Below are 22,565 nucleotides of genomic sequence, written 5' to 3' on the forward strand. Positions count from 1 at the left end.
TGTGACATGTCATGATTCCCTTTTATTCCAGAAGTTTGGTCCTTAAGGGGTTAAAGCACTGAGCACTTGATGAAAAATTTTGGAAATCAGAAGATCACAACTTGGAAATTTCTAAACGAGTTGCTTTTCGTAGCTTTTCGGTGTTTGCCCTTAATGTCTAATCACAAAGATTTGTATTGCCTCGTTGACAACTAAATAGAGAGCTGGATCTGTATGTAAGATCAACTTTTTTTTTCCCCAAATCTGATTTTACATTTATGTATGTATTTGTTTATTTGTGCTTTTATTTCATCGTGTATCCTATTTGCTATGTTATTGTTAAAGTTTACCTATATTGATACAGGCGACTTTATATTAAATGATAGAGGTGACAAGTAGACTGGCAAACAGCACAAAATGTAGTTAGTATGAATTGATTCTTCTGAAAAAAAAAAAGGTTCAGGCAAATTTCATCCATGCATTTGTTTAGGGAAAAACTGTTAAAGGGACACTGTAGGCACCCAGACCACTTCTGCTCATTGGAGTGGTCTGGGTGCCAACTCCCACTACCCTTAACCCTGCAACTGTAATTATTGCAGTTTTTCATAAACTGCAATAATTACATTGCAGGGTTAACTCCACCTCTAGTGGCTGTCTATTAGACAGCCACTAGAGGTCACTTCCTAGTTTCTAGCACAGGTTTCCTGTGCTAGAGCGTCGCTGGACGTCCTCACGCTGTGTGAGGACCTCCAGCGTCGCTCTATTCCCCATAGGAAAGCATTGAAATGATTTTTCAATGCTTTCCTATGGGGAGACGTAATGCGCATGCGCGGCATTTCCGCGCATGCGCATTAGGTCTCCTCGGCCGGTGGGCGAGATTAGTCTCGCCCACCGGCCGACGTAATCACCAGGAGGAGCGTCGCGGAGGCGGAGACAGTGGCGAGGGACATCGCCGCTGTCCCAGGTAAGTCACTGAAGGGGTTTTCACCCCTTCAGTAACCGGGGATTGGGGGGTGGGAGGGAGAGGGACCCTCCAGTGCCAGAAAAACGGATCGTTTTTCTGGCACTGGAGTTTCCCTTTAAGATGAACCAAAATAGTTAAAATAGCAAATCATAAAAAAAAAAAAATAATAATAATAACCTTGGTGTGGGTCCTATAACTCCCATATTACTATAAGTGAGGTATGAAACCTCCCTAATGTCCCCACCTGCCATGCAGTGGGTGGGAGCGTGTCTACTAAACAGTGACCAGCTAGATCACAGTAATCAAATATTACTATTGCTGCCCAGGCACTAGTAAAATATCGGGGAGGGGTGGGAGCTGTCAATGAATATTAGCTATTGAAAGAAAAATAAATAATTGAGGGTGGACAGGTCACTATTGAAAACATTTGCTAATGTCCACCAAGCCCCCACCCTTGGCAGCAGATGAAGTCTAGTAAAACAATAATGGGGGGCATCACATTGTCCTTCCCAGCCCCCACCCATGGTTGGCGAGTGTTGAGCTCTATGTAAAAATCAATGGCACGTTCACCCTCTATCCCCCCACCCAAGAGTTAAGTGGGGGCTATTAATGAAATTAGGGTGTGGATATGCCAATGTCCACCTCCCAAATGTACAGGCCTTCTCCCATCCCTTCTAGGTGTCTAGGGGTTCATTATACATCTCCGCCAATGAAACATTTCTACCTATCACCCTCACCCTAGATAGAGTAAGTGGCCCAATACAACTAATATCTGTAAAAAAAATAAAAAAAATCATACTTTGTTTTCTATTTTCTTAAATGTTTTTTTTCTTCAGCCCAACAAAAGACCAAATAAAAAGCCATGATATCCCAACACTACTATTAAAAATTAAGAAAATACCAGAAACTGGAATAAAAAAACTCAAAGAAATAATAAAAAATGTTTCAAAAGCAGAAATTCATGTGAGCACCACACGGGCTCTCCAAAATGCTTTGGAATGTAGGTAGGACACTCTGATTGATTGACTCATAAGTCCACTGAAGGGGGTTGGAGTAGACACTGAGATGTCCTCCCGTTTATTACATAATAGCCCCAACCTGCGAACTATGTTTAAGGGCAGTGGGGGACCTGTTTTTTTTCCTGTTCATTTTTACAGTTCTCACCTGCCATTCATGGGTGTGGGCTGTTGGAACTTTAGAATGCCACCACATTTTTTTTAATAGAGCCCCCACCTGTTACACATGGCCTATCCACCCCATGAGTATGGGATTGGGCTTTTCTAGCAACTAAACGATCATCGATTGCCAAAAAGTCTCACAAATCATGACTTATTTTAAACTGAATGCAAATGTCTACTGACAATGTTATCTATACATTATGTTTGCAGAATTGCTATGATGTGATTAGTCATCTGGAAAAAAAATTTCTCGCAGCTGTAGTTCAATTGCTGTTTTTTTTTTTACTACAGATGGCTAGCAGGTGAGCTACGATTCCAAGAAAAATTAGTGATGACATGGCTTTTCGCTTTATTTTTAATCGATATGGGAAACACTGCAACTTGGAACGGAGGGGTTAGAAGGGTGGTTTTATAGAGCAACTGTTTTTAATTTAAAGACAAAATAAAAGATATTAATAAAAAAAAGCACCAACAATAACTAACTTTAAACTTGAATGTGTCGCTCTAGTGTCATTTTAAATGCACTGCGTAATTTCACCTACTTTCGACGAACCACAAGGTACATCTACTTAAGGTGAATTTGCATTCTTGCAACAGTAGCATATCTAAATGATTATTTACATGGTATTGGTCAATTCATTCACAGATTTGTAAGAGATGATCTACTCTAAATCTTTATTGATGGGACAGTGTAGTTGCATAGTAGGCCGAGGTGTGGACTGGAAGCAAATATTTGTATATTATTTATGATGAATATGTCTGGGAAGATCCAAAAAGGGTCTCACCATCTGTAAATAGGCAAATGTTCTATTTTGTGAGTTGGAGAATGAAGGGCAGTGGGTATAGCTGAGCTCCCTTGGCTGAAGATGATATTTTTCCACTGATAATTTATGCCTTTGAAATCCATGTTACTGCAACATAGTCAACCAATCCTTTCATAGCTGGACATGGGTTGTTAATTTATTATCACACTATGGAAAATGAGGAAAATAGTAAGCAGTATTCATGTTCCTTTTAGTAAAATACATGTTGTGGATTTTTCCAAAACTAGGAAGACAGACATCATCTGAGAAACATCTCAGAAGCTTCTAACTTCCTCTGGACACAGGGCCTTACCCTGAGTAAGCCTAAAACCCCTGCCTAGCATTCTGCCTCCTCTGTCCACTGCTCGGATGTCAAACAGATCACTACATTTGTGCTGAAACACGTTACCTCATTGAACCAAGCACAAACCCAAGGTAGAGATTACTCATTAACTGACAGATAACCAAACCTAGGCTTTATTTTGTATAGAATTGACTTTTTCTAGTTTACCCATTTCCAGGGTGATCCACCATGTTTACAGGGACACATAAAAGTTTCTTAAATTCATGAAAATACATGGAAAGTGTTGCAGTGTGTATAATGTGTATTCTGCATTATTGTCTACTGCCCAATTGCTTAATTGCAGAATTCTTCATTGCCTAATTGCTTAATCTTTATATGTAAATGTGCAACAAAAATAAAGTATCTATATAAAAATAAAAAACAGAACTGAGGAGTTTATCCAAGGTCCTCTGTCCGATACAATGCCTAATTGTCTACAATTGCTAAATAAGAATGTTTCGATAGCACTAGCCAAAGAGAGGTGAACTTGTATAATGGATTTTTAGGCCAGGCTAAGTTTCGTTCTCTTGCATTTCTATGGTACAGTTGTATTGTATAGGAAGCACCAATTTAAATAATTTATGTTTATTCACCCTGCACAATAAATCTTTCGCTTTGTGTAGAACTGCATACACCTGCCATGCATTCATTCCACATCTTGCTAGCTGTTTTGACAAGTCTCACTGTTCATAATGTATTTATTGCTTTACCTTCTTGTTTGTAAGACAATCACTGTTTGATTTTTATCTCACATGAGTTTATTTTTCTTTAAGGTGGTGTATTGCCAATGGGAAACACTATAAAAGATATAGAATTATAAATTGCTGTATCATTACAGTAGACTCATATCACAAGGAAATTGACCAGTTTTACTGGTCTGATACCTAATTTTTGGGCCTATTGATTAAATATCTATTTCTTGGGGCTCTGGAGCATAACAAAGATATATTAAATGACACTTCAGCATCGAACAGTTCAACAGATATCTATGTATTTAGCAGATGTCAAAAGGACATTACTGACTGACTGCATAGTGCCAACTGTGAAGTTTGGTGGAAGATTGACCCTAGTTTGATTAACATGATTCGAAGTCAGGTGCCTTAATTCCACTGAAGGAATATTTCAGTGCAACAGCACACAATTATCTTTTAGAGCAGGGGTAGCCAAATGCTAGACCTTCAGGTTTCTAAAAATATACAGTTCCCAGCTTATTTTGCAATCTTTTAATTTGCCATTCTACAACAGCTGGAGAGGTCTACCTAGTGGTCATCCCTATTGTAGATGGTCCTGCACTTCCAATTATTCTGGGAATAGACTTGGGAAAGTACTTTATTATTGAATTATGCATAACATGATATCCATTCAGATATGATAGCATATTAATTAGTTTGCATGACATTCTGTCCTGATCGTCACCAAACACCAAAAAGATGAGCTGTAAAACCAAATGAGAGACATCATTAATTGCCCGTCATTGGTGCAATGAGATAATGATTGCCCATCATTGGTGAAATGATAATAAGATACTCAATAGGTAGGCATACACATTATTATTTATAGCCATATAGTGTATTTCCTCTACATTCATGTATACACAATACGTTGTGAGAAGGAGGAGATTTTCATTTTTTTGTGAGCAGAGATCGTAAAATGTTTGCAAAAAGGAACATTTTTTTTTAAATTAAAAATTAAATTACAACACCTTACACTTGTCCTTTCATAAAGATATTGGTCAATGCAAAAACGTTAAGAGTTGGAGATTATGCATGTGTTTTAATTACTGATAGGTTAATGTTTACATTATCTGCTATTGTGAATTCATAAGCCTTACCGCTATTTTATATGTCTTTTGGATGTTTTACATTTTTATGATGTTTTAACAAAGTTAAGTATTTTATAACATAGTGACTTGGTGTACATCCTTAACTATATTGTTATTAAGAATAACACATCCATACTAATTATTTTGGCCATTTGTTCTGGTTTGGCCCTTTGAATCACTAGTCCCGAGGAAACATAAACATTCTACAAAGTCAAATAATGAAAAAGTGCATTTATTTATGCTGCTCACAAAATGACTTTTTCTAGTTGTTGTGGAATCTTTCTGGAGGCCATCTGTGTGATATGTGTTTCTAGATAAACAGACAATAGATAGATAGATAGATAGATAGATAGATAGATAGATAGATAGATAGATAGATAGATAGATAGATAAATATATATATATATAGATAGATAGAATTTCCACTTAATAATAATAATAATAATAAATCACAAGATTCGACGGCAGAAGGTATCATGATTTGATACTGCTCTTATTAGTTGAAAACCAATTTTAAGTTTCCTGCTGTGCTATAGATTTTGTGTATGCAAGACTCCAGTTTTATACAAAGAGTTCTGAATATCAAGTTTCAAAAACAAAGATATTCACATCAGGTTTTTTTTTCACTCATTTCCACCTAGAACGGGGGTTACATCCTGAGATGTACTATACAGTGCTTGAGTCGTCTGACTTTTTATACAGTATAATCAGTCTTTAAGAAACAGTTACATTGATCTTTCTGGTTTTCACTTGTTCTGTGACAATACTGCATGGGTTTTTGAAAGATGATATATAATAATAATAATAATGATGAATTTCATGCTACTGTCAAAAAGATGTCAACTAATACTTTCTAGGTGGATGGTAGTTATCACAAACATACAAAATCCTGCACAATACAAAATATCTCATTACTGCACAAACATGAACCAGTTCTTATAAAAATAGATAAATATGTGAAAGAAGCTTTCATTTAAAAAAAGGTTTACCATGGCACACAAAAACTATGGCATTGCCAAGAATTCATTGTTCAATCGTATTGTTAAATTGTAAAGACTGCAAGAGCAATGTCGCTTCTTGGAAACATAAGAACAGAACAAATTCATAATGTCCGCTACAGAAGCATGGATTTGCCAACGTGTGGAGTTATCTAAGTGAATAATCTTTGTTCTCTCTTGTGACATCCTCACTCCTTTCCAGAAAGCAACCTGAGAGATTATTTCAAAGAAAGCCAGTATATTCTGGATTTATCATTATTCATCTCTATTTCATGATCTACAATACCAGTATTCCTGGAGGCATTACCTCAACAAGGTTGTCTGTTCTCTGTTATACATTACTATGGAGCTGGCATAGAGCATGATAGCCAGCAAAGCTGATGTGCGTTGCTTATAGGAACACTATAGGGTCAGGAACACAAATGTGTAATCTTGACCCTATAGTGTTAAAACCACCATCTAGCCCCCCTGTCTCCTCTTGCCTCCCTAAATATAGTAAAATCTTACTTGTATTCAAGTCTGCAGCTGCTGGCTCTGCCCCTGTCTGCCTCTGACCTGCCTGCTGTCTGCTGACATCATCAGAAGTGGTGGTCTAAGCCAATCACAATGCTTTCCCAAAGGATCATCTGAGACTGTCAAGAAGGCAGATCAGGGGCAGAGCCAGCACAAGATAAACACAGCCCTGGCCAATCAGCATCTCCTCATAGAGATGAATTGAATCAATGCATCTCTATGAGGAAAGTTCAGTGTCTGCATTCAGAGGGTGGAGACACTGAATGTCAGTCACCCAGTGCAGCACTGCCCCAGGAAGCACCTCTAACAGCCATCTGAGGAGTGGCCAGTGGAGTTGTCACTAGGCTGTAATGTAAACACTGCATTTTCTCTGAAAAGACAGTGTTTACAGCAAAAAGCCTGAAGGGAATGATTCTACTCACCAAAAAAATGCAACAAGCTGTAGTTGTTCTGGTGACTCTAGTCTCCCTTTATGCATGCATGCTCAGATTATGTGATACCCACGCACAGGGTATAAAAAAGAGATAAATAAAAATATTGAGACAGTCTCAAGTTGACAATTCTCAAGCAATCAATCAGAACTAGTACCAATTACTTTTGTTATAGAAAATATCTGTTATACCAGCGGTTCCCAAACTGTGTGCCACGGCATCCTGGGGTGCCGCGATGTGCCGCGGAAAACATTACTGCTCAACAGGGAAGCGGTCGAGTGCCGCGGTCCTTTAAGACCGCAACCGGGCCCCTGTAATGTCGGCCGGCTGGGAGGAATTGACAGCCTGTCACTTCCTCCCAGCATCCTGCAGGGTGACAGCACAGGAGGGAGAGGAGGCAGCCACATCATGAGGGCAGAGGAACATGAAGAGAGCCAGACCCCTCACTCCCACAGCAGCAGGACTCCAGGCCACCCTCCTGGCACATAAGGTAAGCTAACAGGAGGGTGGCTGGAGATATTAAAAAAAATTACTTGTGTGTGAGTGTGTGTATGTGTGTGAGTGTGTGTGTGTGTTTGTGTGTGTATGTGTATGAGTGTGTGTATGAGTTTGAGTGTATGAGTATGAGTGTGTGTATGAGTATGAGTGTAAGTGTATGTGTATGGGTGTTTGTATGTGTGTGAGTATGAGTATGTGTGTGAGTGTGTGTATGGGTGTGTGTATGAGTTTGAGTGAGTGTGTGTGTTTGTATTTGTATGAGTGTGAGTGTTTGTATGTGTAAAAGTATGAGTGTTTGTATGTGTATGAGTGTGTGTATGTGTATAAGTGTGTATATGTGTATGAGTGTGTGTGTCAGGGTGTGCATCTGTGTGTGTATATATATGTCAGTGTGCTTCTGTGTCTGTGTGCGCACACACATCTGTATATGTGCATCTGTGGGTCAAGGTGTGTGTTTTTGTCAGTGTGTATCTATGTCAGGGTGTGGGCATGTATCAATGTTTGTGTGTGTCAGGGTGCATGTGTGTATATCTCGTTGTGTATCTATATGTGTGTATGTGTCAGTGTCTATATGAATTTGTGTGTATGTGTCGGTGTATTTATATGCATCTGTGTGTTAATATGCATGAATATCTGTGTAAGTATGTATGCATGTATGTCCAAGCAGTCAAACACCAGCACAACATTCAAGCACACTCCTGCAATCTAACACAAATATTACATACAAACACATCCCTGCATTCAGACAAACAAAACATATATACTAACACACCCCATCACTCAAACACAAGTACTTCACACAAATGCACATCCACATTTAAGAGTGAACATTACATTCAGACACACCCCTGCAATCAAACACAAATATTACAAACAAACACACCCCTATACTAAAACACTAAAACATATACAAGCACCCCTTCAAACACCAACACTGTACATTACACTATAGCGCCAGTAATGCCCGCAGCGCTGTACAGATATACAACCTAGAAAATTTGACTTGGGGCACCTTGGAATAATACTGAAATATTAAGGGTGCCTTGAACCTACAAAATTTGGGAACCACTGTGTTATACTATGAAGAGTACGAGGATTTGCAACAACTTTCATCTGATTACCCTCAATAACGATGTTATTCGAAGTGAAAGTTTACCCCACATAATGCCATCAACAGCCTCAGATTGAGTTTGAAAGCGGTAACATCTAAAGCTTCCTTCCACCCATGCAGTTTCTAGGCAGCCTCAATTCAGCCTGTTCCTTTAATATTCTAGATTTTAAAATAGCACTTTAGTAAGTGAGCAACAGAGAATCACCTATACCTGTAGGAATGAGTTCTACTACTTGTGATATATATATAATTCAGCATTTAAAGCAGATCTGTCGTTTACAAATGTCTAAATAAAAAGTTCCCCTTCAGTTAAAGAAATAATATAAGCACCATAACCACTACAACCACTACATCACGCGCAAGTGTTCCATTAAACAATGCAATTTAATCTCCAGCAAATGTATTGATTGAATATACTTATCTAATGCATCCTCCTACTATACACAACACAACACTCCCATGATATCTATGAGAGCAATGTATACTATTTGTATCTCAAATTATTTCCCAAATACAGGTATAGACATAGAAATATTTACTATTAATGCTGCCATTTTAAAGATATGCAAACACTTGATATATATGTGAAAACACATTAATTATATAATTGCACCAACTTTTTTGATTAGAAATTATACCTTTTCAAGTATGATCTGGCCTATAGATGTTAATATTGTCCCCCTTCACATTGTTCATTTATCAAACACATAGTTCCTTTAAAAATGAAATTTTAAATGAAATTTTAACATGGCCCACCAGAATAGAGACAGGCTGATTTGAGTCTCTACAAAAAGTGATGCTTGGTTAGTGTATATTTTTTCTTGCATATAAAGCTATGCAATTTCAGCAGGTGTCTGCCATATTAATTGAAACATACATAGTTTCCCAATAAATAGGATACATATTAGAATTAAAAAAAAAAAAATCAGGATGATTCATGGAACATCAAATGTAATTTATCCAATTGGATCTAAAATGGTAAAGTTTATAGTATCTATTTTACTTCAATACAATATCGCTCAAACCTGGCTTTCTCGATGATCACACTGGAATTGGCATAGTTACCAAAAAAATATCTCATGCATTATGTATCTCTATCTGTTCTTATGTATGTTATAATTTTATCTGACGCCTGTAATGGTTGCAGATCACAGTGTTTTGACAGATGACAGCAATTTCTCCTACTCAAGTCGCAGTCCTTTCCATCTTAAATGTTTCACAGTGTCAGTGTCATATGTATTGAAAGCTCCAAATACTTAAGAAAAGTGGAATAACCATGCGGTGACCATTTTTTTAAAAACACATTTTACTTCCAAGGATTAAATAAATTGTATATGAGATGATTACCTTAATCAGTTCGTCTAGCTCTGTTGCATTCACACACGAATTATCAGAAACGAAGTTCTGCTTTTGTATAAACATTATTGTCCTCTGGGAAGTTTCATGGGGCTGCTCCAGTGCTTTGAATACAGTGGCTCCAATGATTAAGTAGAGAACTACCACTAAAAAAATAGTTGATACTGTTTTCCATTTCATGACATTCATTGCGACGTCCCTGTCGTCTCGAGTGGACAGCACCGTGGGTTTGACCGAGAATGACAACCTTGGCTTGGAGTTATGAGTTGCTGATTTTGGATCCAGTAAATCAGGTGCCGCCACTGTAAATGAAAAACAACATTTTATATCAAAATAATTTCACCCAAGGTCAGATAGCCCAAGTAGACACTAAAACATATTTTTCTTGTGATCTGTAATTTAACTTTGTTTGTACCCCAGCGATAGATATTGATAATAGTGATGGACTGTTTGATAAAAGTAAGCTGTGTCAGAGAGAGTCAGTAACATAATGTCATGTCATGGTTAGCCGAAAAAGCCACTACAATGTAAGTTATATAAGGTTTGTTATATAATAATTATCTGTATAGGATAGGGATATATATCATGGCTATTGTAAAATAAGCTGTGACTTAGTGCTTCAGAAAACTCATTGACAAACCTTGTATGTAAATTCAACTGCGGGCGAGAGTAGACATATGCCAATATATTTGGTCAATAAATATGGTTTGGAGGACATGGATCGCAAGGTAATTTCTGCCTTCTAAAATGCAAAGAAATATACTGCAAACTGATAAAATGACAACATTAAACACAAAAAAAATACTAAAAAATGGATATAACAGAATAATTAAACAGAATCTAACATCAGTTATTTGTGAGGTTAAGAATTGCTAGCATAGATAAAGTTATTTTTTCAAAAGTTGGGACACTATAGTCACCAAAACAACTTTAGCTTAATGGAGCAGTTGTGTTGTATAGATCATGCACCTGCTCAATTCTCTGCCATTTAGGAGTTAAATCACTTTGTTTATGAACCCTAGTGACACCTCCCTGCAGGTGACTTGCACAGCCTTCCTAAATACTTCCTGTAAAGAGTCATCTAAAGTTTACCCTTCCTTTATGGCAAGTTCTGTTTAATTAAGATTTTCTTATCCCCTGCTATGTTAATAGTTTGCTAGACCCTGTAAGAGCCTCTTGTATGTGATTAAAGTTCACATACAAGTACAGAGAAAGTTCACATACAAGTACAGAGAAAGAGATACAATTGTTTAAGGTAAATTACATCTGATTGAAAATGAAACCTTTTTTTTTTCATGCAGGCAGTGTCCGTCAGAGCCAGGGGAGGTGTGGCAAGGGCTGCACACACAGAAACAACGTGATTTAACTCCTAAATGGCAGAGAATTGAGCAGTGAAACCTGAGAAGCATGATCTGTGCTCTAAAACTGCTTCATTAAACTAAAGTTGTTTAGGTGACTATAGTGTCCCTTTAAGCTTTCACTACTGGATCAACAGGCGTGTCAAGAGTAAATTGCTTCTTGTGTGTTATAAATGGGTTATATACATTTTTATATCACTATACATCTATTATTTTTAATTTAATAGGCAACTGTTGTTAAGCAGCAATTCTTTCGAAAAATTTTTACTATCTAACTGTGTGTCACTGACACAATAATTTTGTAGAACAGTCATACGTTTTGCCACATGGTATAAGAACTCAGTTACAGCTAGATTTTAAATAAATATATATTGATCACTTCAGTCAACAGGAAGTTGTTTTGCAAGTATTACATATTGATCTGTCCCTTGTTTTCAAGTGTGTGCTAATGTACAGATGTTATCTTTTCATTTTATGATAATGAATGGCGTTACTGTCCGTAGAAAGACAAGTCTTCCTTCAACATCCATAATTAATTTCCCTTATAAGTAACTTTCCGATCATCCAATTTGACATCACAAACTCCTCCTAGGCTGTTACTTTCTATGTTCCCAAAGTGAACCCATCACACTGACTTCTATCTTATCTTCATGTAATCATACTTCTCACTATGGTCACCATTCAGTTCAAAAGTTGAATTTGTGCTTTCATGATTGTATATGCTGTATGAGTGTTATCACTCTTAATGAATGTATAATCAAGTCACTTTCTAATGACTGCATCTTGATACCAATCTTACTTACACCACATTACTCTAAGATTTCATGAAATGAGATGATTTTTTTTATCACTACAACCTTTTGGAGTCTGCAAGTCTAGAAGGTACTTTAACTATATTAAACTATATTTTTACAGGACATAGTGGGGTGGGGTTCTACATCAATAGAAGAAGACAATTAGTAAAAACAAAAAACAAAAAAAAAAACATAAAATTCATACAAAGCGTACACCACAGCAGAGGGCACAAGTGTTTAAAATCAAATGCAAATACCTCGTAAAGGCGGTCACAATAAAACTCCAGATTCTCTATTGAGTGCTAAAACAACATGCAATAAAATGGACATATAAAACGTATCTTACATGTAAATTGCTGTTACTGTTTTGGTATTCCTCACAGCAATACAAAATAAATGACATATAACACTGTTTACTTTAAGAAATCCACACAAGGCCTCAAGGCCAAGCAGTGAGATCTTTTTGAAAGAGGGCCCCTACAGCCAGCCAAAGAGGGCCCCTAGAGCCAGAACTCCAGGCCTACACAGGACCCCTCCAACACATAATGGGTAATTTGGCTCTGCATATATGCTACATATCTGTATTAAACCTCAGAGGCTTTTATAAGTAAAAACGTTGTCAAGTCAGTCTCATGGCTGAAAACACGCAACGTTTGACACCAACAGGCCTGCATTTTTTGTTTGTTTGTGTTTTTATACTGTAAACCTGATTATATTAAGACGTTCCTTAGAAACCGCATTGCTAGGTGTCACTTTTGTGAAGATTGTGGCCTTTTTCCCTGGTAATCCACCCTCGGGTCACCTTCTGCCTTATCTTTCCTGTTCCCGCATACCCATTCACAGGCTGTCCATCAGCCTATAAAATAGTTAAATAATTAATGCTGGGAAAAAAAAGATCAAAGGGACACTATACGCACCAAAACAACTTTAGATTAATAAAGCAGTTTCTGTGTATAGATCATGCCCCTGCATTCTCACTGCTCAATTAGCTGTCTCGTTATTCACGTATATTTTCTTATAGTTATGGGGAAGAGAAAGTATTCTGTTTCTTAGCAAGTCTCAAAATTAGGTAAATACCTCCTCAGTAGTGATGTCGCGAACATAAAATTTTCCGTTCGCAAACGCGAACTTCCGCAAATGTTCGCGAACGGGCGAACCGGGCGAACCGCCATAGACTTCAATAGGCAGGCGAATTTTAAAACCCACAGGGACTCTTTCTGGCCACAATAGTGATGGAAAAGTTGTTTCAAGGGGACTAACACCTGGACTGTGGCATGTCGGAGGGGGATCCATGGCAAAACTCCCATGGAAAATTACATAGTTAATGCAGAGTCTGGTTTTAATCCATAAAGGGCATAAATCACCTAACATTCCTAAATTGTTTGGAATAACGTGCTTTAAAACATCAGGTATGATGTTGTATCGATCAGGTAGTGTAAGGGTGCTTCACAGTGACAGACCAAACTCCCCGTTTAACGCACCTCAAACAACCGCAAACAGTCCATTTGCACAACCGCAAACTCCCCATTTGCACAAGGTTGGATACCAAGCTAGCCATGTCCCGTTCCTTGTCCTCACTGATGTCATTGAAGGTCTCTTCCTCCACCCAGCCACGTACAACACCAAGGGTCCCCGAAAGGTGACAACAAGCCCCCTGTATTTCTTTTTTTTATAAATGTACACTACTGTTACACCAGATATGAGTTGCACTGGTGTGACACTGTGCCCTGGCAGGCCCTGAAACGCACACGTGTGAAGGAAACTGACTGCTATTATATTACAGTCAAAAAAGTTTTTTTTTTTTTTTTTTAAATGCAAGCTATTGTGACACCAGATATGAGTGGTGGCACTGGGCAAGTGGGCACAGTATACGCTGTGAGCCTGACACACACACTGGCAGGCAGGCAACTGCAATTAGATTACACAGAAAAAAAAAAAAGAACTAAGAATGCAGCTTCCGGAGGGTGGGGCCTAGCTGTCATGGAGGAAAGACGCACTTTGTGTGAGCTCCCTCAATATCTCACTTTAAGCAGCTATCAACAAGCAAATTTCACCCCAGAAGGGGATGACCCAGCAATGTTGCTCCTACCTGACCGACCCGACATGCTTAATAGCGGTCAGCAACTCGACAGAGTCTTACTTACCTCCGCGTGGCAAGTGAGGCCTGGTGCTCACCGGGCGGGAGAGGCGGCCGATCTCCCGATCCTGGGATTCCCAGGAGCAGCTACTTCCCGGCAGGAGCTCCGTTACCCCCCCTCGGACCGGTGGGGGTTATCCCGGTCCACCCCTGAGAGGCTGTCTGGAGCTAATGGTCGCACAGAGTACAGCCACCCAGGCTGACATACTCATCTGCGACTCTCCAAATATGGCGGCAGCCGCGTGTCCTCCTTGTACCAGCAAAGCATGTCAGGATATTGAGTCTAAGCTGGACAGACTCTTTAATCAATTTTGGAAGCAAATAACAAGCAGAAAGCCCCAACAAGCTCCACCACAGCCCCAACAAGCTCCACCACAGCTAAGCGAAGCAGTCCCCATTAAAATCCACCAACGCAAAAGGCGTCGAAGACGGGACCAGAGGCACAAACAGAAATGCAGAGCCTGCTCCACGTCAAGCACTCGCCTCCACCTTAAGCCACCACAATCCCGCACCGGACGTGAAGCACCACCGGGACAGATCCGACCACCTGACAAAACAAGCTTCCACCACCTCAAGCCGTGAACCCGGCACTCAGCCAGAGACTTGCCTTTGTTGTTCCAGGTATCAGGGACTCCCAGGGTTTGCACCTGGTGCCCAAAAGGGATCGGATGAGCACAAGCAGTAAACAGCAGCCTGCCAAGCATGTCCCACTATAGCCAATCCTCCACACCATGCCTTTAATCACATGAACTGCTCTCTGCACATTAACTAATCGTAAAGTAGCAAGCGTTTAAACATGTCATTATTTCACCTCCTAAAGAGTTTATTGTCGTAGTTCCTTACATGCCTTTACCTTAACTGTTCATGTATTATGTTATTCACTAGTCTCATCTCATGGGGCGACTCACACTTGATTTATAACTAGTGGTGGAGCTGCTGATATAAATACACAGTTGATAACGTGCAAGCTACACCCTAAACATGACAGCCATCTTTCACAACAATGTACTGCTATATACTCATACCCTCAGTGCAACTAGCCATGATATACGCACGTTCAGCCTAGCATGCTCAAATATAACACACTTCTGTCTAAGAAAAAAAAAAATAATACAAAAAAATATTAATGCAGCTTCAGAATTAATCTAAATTGTATGCTGTCTAGGAGGTGGGAGGGTCTTGGACGGAGGGTCTACTGCTGATTGGCTGGAATGTGTCTGCTGACTGTGAGGTACAGGGTCAAAGTTTACTCAATGATGACGAATAGGGGGCGGACCGAACATCGCATATGTTCGCCATCCGTGGCGAATGCGAACAAGCCATGTTCGCCAGGAACTATTCGCCAGCGAACCGTTCGGGACATCACTACTCCTCAGGTGAACAACAGCACATGACATTTTACACTATTCCATAATTTATTTAAAGCCAAAATGGAGAAGCCATCTATGAAAAGCTAAGTACACCTTTACTGCCTCCATAGGAATTAGAAGAACACTATAGGCTGGCCTCCTTGACCCCTTAATTAAGCACAAAACATACATTTATTGCCCCCAATCTGCCTACTTGGCTGAGATCATCAGAATTGATGATCTCGGTCAATCCAATGCTTTAATATGGGAGCAAAAAACTGCGCTGGCCAATCAGCATCTCCTCATAGAGATGTATTGAATCAATGTCTCTCTATGAGGGATGTTCAGCATAGAGGATTCCTGCTACAGTGATTATTTGTTCTGCCTGCTAGCAATTTATTTTTATGAGTGCAATAGTCCACTATTTGCTACATGGTGTTTTACTGTATTACACTATTTGTGATGTTTTTATTGTAGACTTTTTGGGTATATTGAGAAATATTGACAACTGTCTTGAATGTTTTTCACTGTTGAATAATCTTTCTCACTGTAGAATGATGGACTTTAAATTGTTTGGAAATGGCCTTATAACCTATAAGTTTGATGGGCAGCAACAATTGCTTTTCTAAGATCATTGCTGATGTATTTCCTCCTTGGTATTGTGTTAACACAAACCTGAATGTTCCAGACCCGCAAACTGCAAAAACTTTAGCTTTCATAGAGGTTGTCACACTTACTGATCATTTGCTACATGGTGTATTACTGTATTGCACAATGTTGATGTTTATTGTAAAAAATTGTTTAGTTATATTGTTTAAGGAAGACATAGGGTAATGTATTTTATATTTATTTACCCCCACTGCTGTCTTATTACACTGGTGTGTGTAGATGTTTTTATATTTTTAGTTGCCAATCTTCCCAGGAGTTGATGTGCCAGCAAATTCACGCCAAGGTCAGACCGTGCAATGCTCAGAGAAATTGCACAAAACCCAAGCGTTACATTTTAGACTCTGCAGATATCAGTTAGCATGTTACATTTTAAAGTTCATGATAGTACAATAAAAAAAATAAAAAATAAAAAACAACGAACATGTATTGGTTTGTTTAGAAAGGTTGCCAGGAGAAAGTTTCTTCTCTCTATAAAAAACATGGCAGCACGGCTTAGGTTTGCAAAGTTGTGTCTGAACAAACCACAAGACTTCTGGAATAATGTCCCTTGGAAAGATGAGACCAAAGTGGAAATGTTTGGCTATAATGCAGTGCCACATTTGGCAAAAACCAACACAGCATATCAGCACAAACACCTCATACCAATTGTCAAGCAGAGTGGTGAAGGGGTGATGATTTAGACATGTTTTGCACCCACATGATACTGGAACCTTGCAGTCATTGAGTTGACCACGATCTCCACTGTCTATCGAAGTATCTTAGTGGTAAATGTGAAGCCATCTGTCCAACAGCTAAAGCTTGGCCGAAATTGGGTCATGCAACAGGACAATGATCCTAAGCACACCAGAAAATCTACAACAGATTGCCTGAAAAAGAAAATAAATCAAGGTGTTGCCAAGGCCCAGGTTTAGTCCAAAACTTAACCCGATGGAAACGCTGTGACGGTACCTTAGGAGAGCTGTGCATAAACAAGAGGCAGCAAACCTCAATGAATTGAAGCAACATTGTAAAGAAGAGTGGGCCAAAATTCCTCCCCAACAACGTGAGAGACTGATAAAGTCATACAGAAAACAATAACTTTCAAGTTATTGCAGCTAAAGGTGATTCTACAAGCTATTGAATCATAAGGTATACTTAGTCTTTCACACACAGCTTCTCCGTTTGGCTTTCTATCATGACACGGTGTAATATGTTGTGTGTTTTTGTTCATATTAGGTTGTATTTACCTAATTTTAAGACCTGCTAAGGAAGAGAGCATTGGTGTTATGTCCTGATATGTAAAACCATAGAATTCAAAGAGGGTGTACTTTATTTTTCCAATGATTGTACTTTAGACTTCTTCATACAGTCTCGGTTTAATCACTTGGAAGTTCATGGATGCCCAAACCTGCTTTAGCACACATTCCTTCAGTAGATAAATCTGTCATCTGCCAAATCATTATTCTGTTTTCAGGGATCATGTGGTTTTCATTGGTTCCATTACCAGGAAACCACTGTCCTTAACTGGCTTCCTAGTTCTCTGTGGTTTTTGAATGTTTCTATTATGGTGATCCTTAAGACCTGAGTGCATCATTGCTGTTGTTGATACTTTGTTGTTATTATTGTGATTATTCAGACTGTTTGTCTCTTTCTGGCAGGTTACATGCATTAAATATTACTAAATGCATCACTACACACGTCAAAAAGATGGTGTACAAGCAAATCTGACAATTACTCATTACAATTTTAAATTATATGACTATGGCTATAACTATTATAGGCTGAGCAGTTGCAATGCACAGAACCATTCAGTTCAGTGCTAAGCCTTGCGGAGCTTCAAGACTCAAAAGAACCTTTTAAGAATTTGTAGAGAACAAGTTTGCAGGCTGATTCTATTCTAGTTAAAATGAAAACTATAGTTCCTTAGAAATCAATAAAAGGTCACATTGGCATGGCACTCAGAAAACAACAAAACTGATGATTTTATTTTTTAAACTAAACATTGTGGAGACTTGACAAAATTCTCCATTGCAGCTCATTTTCTAACTTAAACGAACACTATAGTGTGAATTTAAAGCTGTATTCCTTACACTATAGTGTTCCTTTAGCCCCTCTATACCAAAACCCACCCCCTTCCCATTCAGTACTCAAAGAATTAAATAACTCTTAAAATACCTACTTGTTTCCATCTCCTGCTCCGATGTCTTTGTGAGGAGGAACCTAATGTGCAAACTTAAACTCCATGAAACAGCAGGAAGTGCCTCTACTGGCTGTCTTGTGGCTTTAACTGTTAGCCCAAAAGTTAATTATTTTACCCACAATCATTTTTTAACTATAGCGTAGTAAGAAGAACTATGGGAAAAGGTTGTCAGCTGCATCCCCCAGATGTTTTTGATCTATAATTCATTTTAAACTTGTGGCTTGCAGAAAATGATGGAAGACGGAGTCAATTATTGGTGGGTGGATGGGGAATGAGGTTCCAAGACTTCATGCTGAGCTATGTTTTTTTGTCTTGCTAAAGTATGTCCTCAACCACAGGTAAAATAATTAGGTGCATTCCATTTGTTTTGTTTGACTCCTGCAGACACACACACACACACCAGAAATTTGGATATGGGAATATGGACAGGTTCTTAAGCTAGATGACCTCGATTAGCATTAGGTCTCAAGGCATAGTTATAGTCAAAGGTAGTTCATGAATTCTGAACCTTCTGGACACAAATGTTGTAAGCAGGCAGACCTATTGTGTGGATATTATATTCAACATGTACTCCCCAGAGGCTGCAAACCATATTAACTGAGCCTACTGGAACCCTGGAAGGAGGTCTGGTAAAAACTGTACCTACTATTATTTTTATTGGCATTCATATTGTGTCAACAGATTCAGTAGAACTTTACAGTATTATTAATGGGACTTTAAGACCACATGAGACAAACTATTATACATTTTGACAGTAACAATCGGTTGACAAGGACCCTGATCAAACAAGCTTACAATTCAGAGGAGGTGAGGTAAAAAAACAAAATAGTAAGGTGAGCATTAAGGATAGTAACCAAGTGACAGGGTGGGAAAGTAGCAGAATTGGATGGTGAGAGTGAAGTGGAAAATGGACCCGATAATTAAGTTAAGAGAGTTACCCTTGCAGTCCATAGACTGTTTTGATGAGGTGGACTTTAAGGAAGGGACTTCTTAAAAAAATGAAGACTAGGGGAGAGTATGTAGGGTAAGACACACTGTTCCATAAGAAGGGAGCCATCTGCAAGAAGGCCAATAAGTGCAAGTTAGCAGTAGGGGTATGAGCAGCAGTCACCGGCAGGATTTAGCGCCAAAAAGGGGTGTAACTATGTTGGAGGGAGGAGAGTGGTTTAGAGCTAGCACACGGAGCCAATGTACTGATTGACAGAGAGGTGACACCAAGGTAGTGACCTTGAAAGGACAGGCTGGTATGTGTGCCATCAACTTGCAGGAAGAGCAGGAAATTTGTAATATGAAGAGAGACTTTGTGACTTTTTTTGTGCCCAACTACAAGCAAACCAGAAATGAAAAAAATACACTTCCTTGGCAAAATGTATAATCCATGCTACTTATATTTATAATCAAACAAACAATTTTCTGTAACCTGACATACACATAAATGTTGAGTAGGAAGTATCCTTTTAGAAGAGTTTTTAAATCCACTTTAACAGCAGATGTCGTCCAGGAAGAAAATAAATGATCCTAAAATGACCCTGATATAATTATTTCAAATCCATTGACTGTCCAGACATGTTTATTTATAAATAAACTTGGCAGCATAGCTCTGTAATTATTTTAATATTACCACCTGGCAAAGTATTGCATTATCCTCTTTAATTCTTTCTCAGTAGGACGATTCTCAACATATAATGATGAACAAAGCAGTGACCTTCCACAGTCTTAGTTCCACTTCTGTTCTAATTTTCCCCTCAGTCACATACCGATCATCAATGTGCATCTTACACTGCTTCCACATACTATTCTTGAATGCAGTTATAACTAACCTTGAAGTCTGTCAGCTGATGTGGAATGTCACTATAGTGCGTGGCTATTTTCACACAAATCTTGACAATCCATGATAGCATACTGTTTATAAAATAAAATATCAAAAATATCAAGAGGCAAATATTGGTGTAATACCGCAATGCTGACATAGACCTCGATCCAATTGAGCATTTGTGGGATGTGCTGGAACAAATATGTTTCAACACTATATGTTTCAAGTCCGTAAAGAGCTCACAGTAAAGCTTTGTTTTTTGAGAAGACCCAGAATCACAGATATATCACTTCTACCTCAGGGCGCTTAGCAAGATTCCCAAGGTTCTACCGAAGCATCTTTCACGGTTTACACTGGTGTGATGACACATGACTGTCCCAAGTGGTGCTTGATCACTGACTAATTCTTACTTTTCTCACGCAATCAGAAATATTTGAAAATCTCAGCCATGCAGGAGTATAAAACCTCTTAAATGCACACTTGACCATCAAGCCGATATTAATTAATCAACCAAAAAGTACACAAGTTTATACTTTTCCTAGCAGTTAATATTTTCCAAAGTTCTCAAGGTCTGTTTCCATGTATAATCCCCATGCATGTCTGCACAAAAGACCCATTGCTTAAGGTGTTCGAAAGAATCCACAATTATTTTCAGAGAAGTACAATCCCTCAGGATCTGTTCGGCAGCATAATTCTTATTGCATATTGATATTTTGACAGTGCTATTAGTTTTCAGTGCATAAGTTTATCATTTCGTATTTAGTTTGCTTACAATGTCAGAAGCACCAAAAGGCATGTAAGATGTTTAATGACAGACAATGATGAGATGAAGCTAACACTAAATGTCTGCAATATTTCCTAATATTTTACTTATCCTGTTCTCCTATATTAATGCTGTGGTACAATATGGTATGGGGATTACCTGCTGTAGGAGCAGATATACATCATTTGGATTTTTTCTTGAAATTCAAATTCAATAGCACTTCAACTATTCCCTTGTATCACTTAGAAAACCGGTGCTACTTTTACCCTAACACGTTGTAGCCGCAGCCCGTTGTCCACTAAAGCAACCACAAAATCTGGCTTTTACCAAAAATCTGAGTAATATTTATAAAAAATGTCATATTCTGAAAGTGGTAGAAAGTTCTAAAAGTAAGGTGACCACCAATGAAAGTAGGAAAGCCAGCAGAAATATTCGATTGGGGAATCCACTCCTTTTCCATGATTGTACCACTTTTTGGAACAGACATTTTTTTTAACTTAACCCCCAATATCTCAGTTACTGACAGTCACATCGCCCACACAATTGGCCATATTTGCTCTACACCAATCCCAGTAGGAATAATAAACAAGTTTAACACAATGGAGGTCCTACCCCTTCATATCTGAGAGAAATTGATTAATTAGCTATTTTTCAAAAATGAAAAAATACACTGATCAGCCACAACATTTAAACCACCTGCCTAATATCGTGAAGATACTCCTCATGTTGCCAAAACAGCTCTGATGCGTCGAGGCATGGACTCCCCAAGACCTCTGAACACATCCAAGACATCAGCAACAGTTCCTTTAAGTCCTGCAAGTTTGTGAGATAGGACCTCAATGGTTTGGGTTTATTGTTCCAGCACGTCCCACACAGGTATTCAGTCCAACCAAAACCTTTGTTTCCATTAAATAATGTACTAATTATACATACTGAAGCAGAACGTTTGTTGCAAAATTGGAAATGCTTTAAGTTATTTGTTTTATTTGCCTTCTTTTGGATGAACAGCAAAAAACAAATGTGAGGAACGCTGAACTTGATGGACACATGCCTCTTTTCTGTGTAACTATGTAACTGTGTAAACTGCATTTAAATGGCACTTTCCAGGACAAAATACTGATTTATGGGAATGCAACTTCCAGAAAATATATTCAGGATGATGAAATAATGATTGAGTATAGCATAATGCCCACATATAGAAAGTACAGCTAGACTAAGCATTTGCACAACACAGGGAATTGTATGCTGTCGTTGTAGCATGCAATGAATGCCTGCAGTGTGCACAGTATACTCAGTGACCTCCTTCCCCATCTCAAGATTGAAGCCATGAAGCCTTAACTGTATCTTGCTATAGAGCAGGGACAGGCAACCTTCGGCACTCCAGGAGTTGTGGAAAACATTTCCCATAATGCCCTTACAGCCCTAATACTGCAAACGCATTAGGATAGGTGTAGTGCAAATCTTGTGTGCCGAAGCTTGCCTATCACCACTGTAGAGTGTGGAGAAG

The 22,565-nt window shown here is 38.7% G+C and overlaps 1 protein-coding gene across 2 annotated transcripts in view; it reads right to left on the minus strand.

Annotated features, from left to right (window-relative positions):
* KCNK2 (potassium two pore domain channel subfamily K member 2) overlaps positions 1-22,565 on the minus strand; it is a 200,527-nt gene that overhangs the window by 129,431 nt on the left and 48,531 nt on the right. For both annotated transcript variants that reach the window (XM_063443837.1, XM_063443838.1), the window contains exon 2: positions 9,988-10,298. In XM_063443837.1, the coding sequence (XP_063299907.1) occupies positions 9,988-10,298 (311 nt within the window). The remainder of the gene's footprint in view (positions 1-9,987; positions 10,299-22,565) is intronic.

This window comes from Pelobates fuscus, chromosome 2, assembly GCF_036172605.1.
Source record: "Pelobates fuscus isolate aPelFus1 chromosome 2, aPelFus1.pri, whole genome shotgun sequence".
In the NCBI taxonomy this organism is placed as follows: domain Eukaryota; kingdom Metazoa; phylum Chordata; class Amphibia; order Anura; family Pelobatidae; genus Pelobates; species Pelobates fuscus.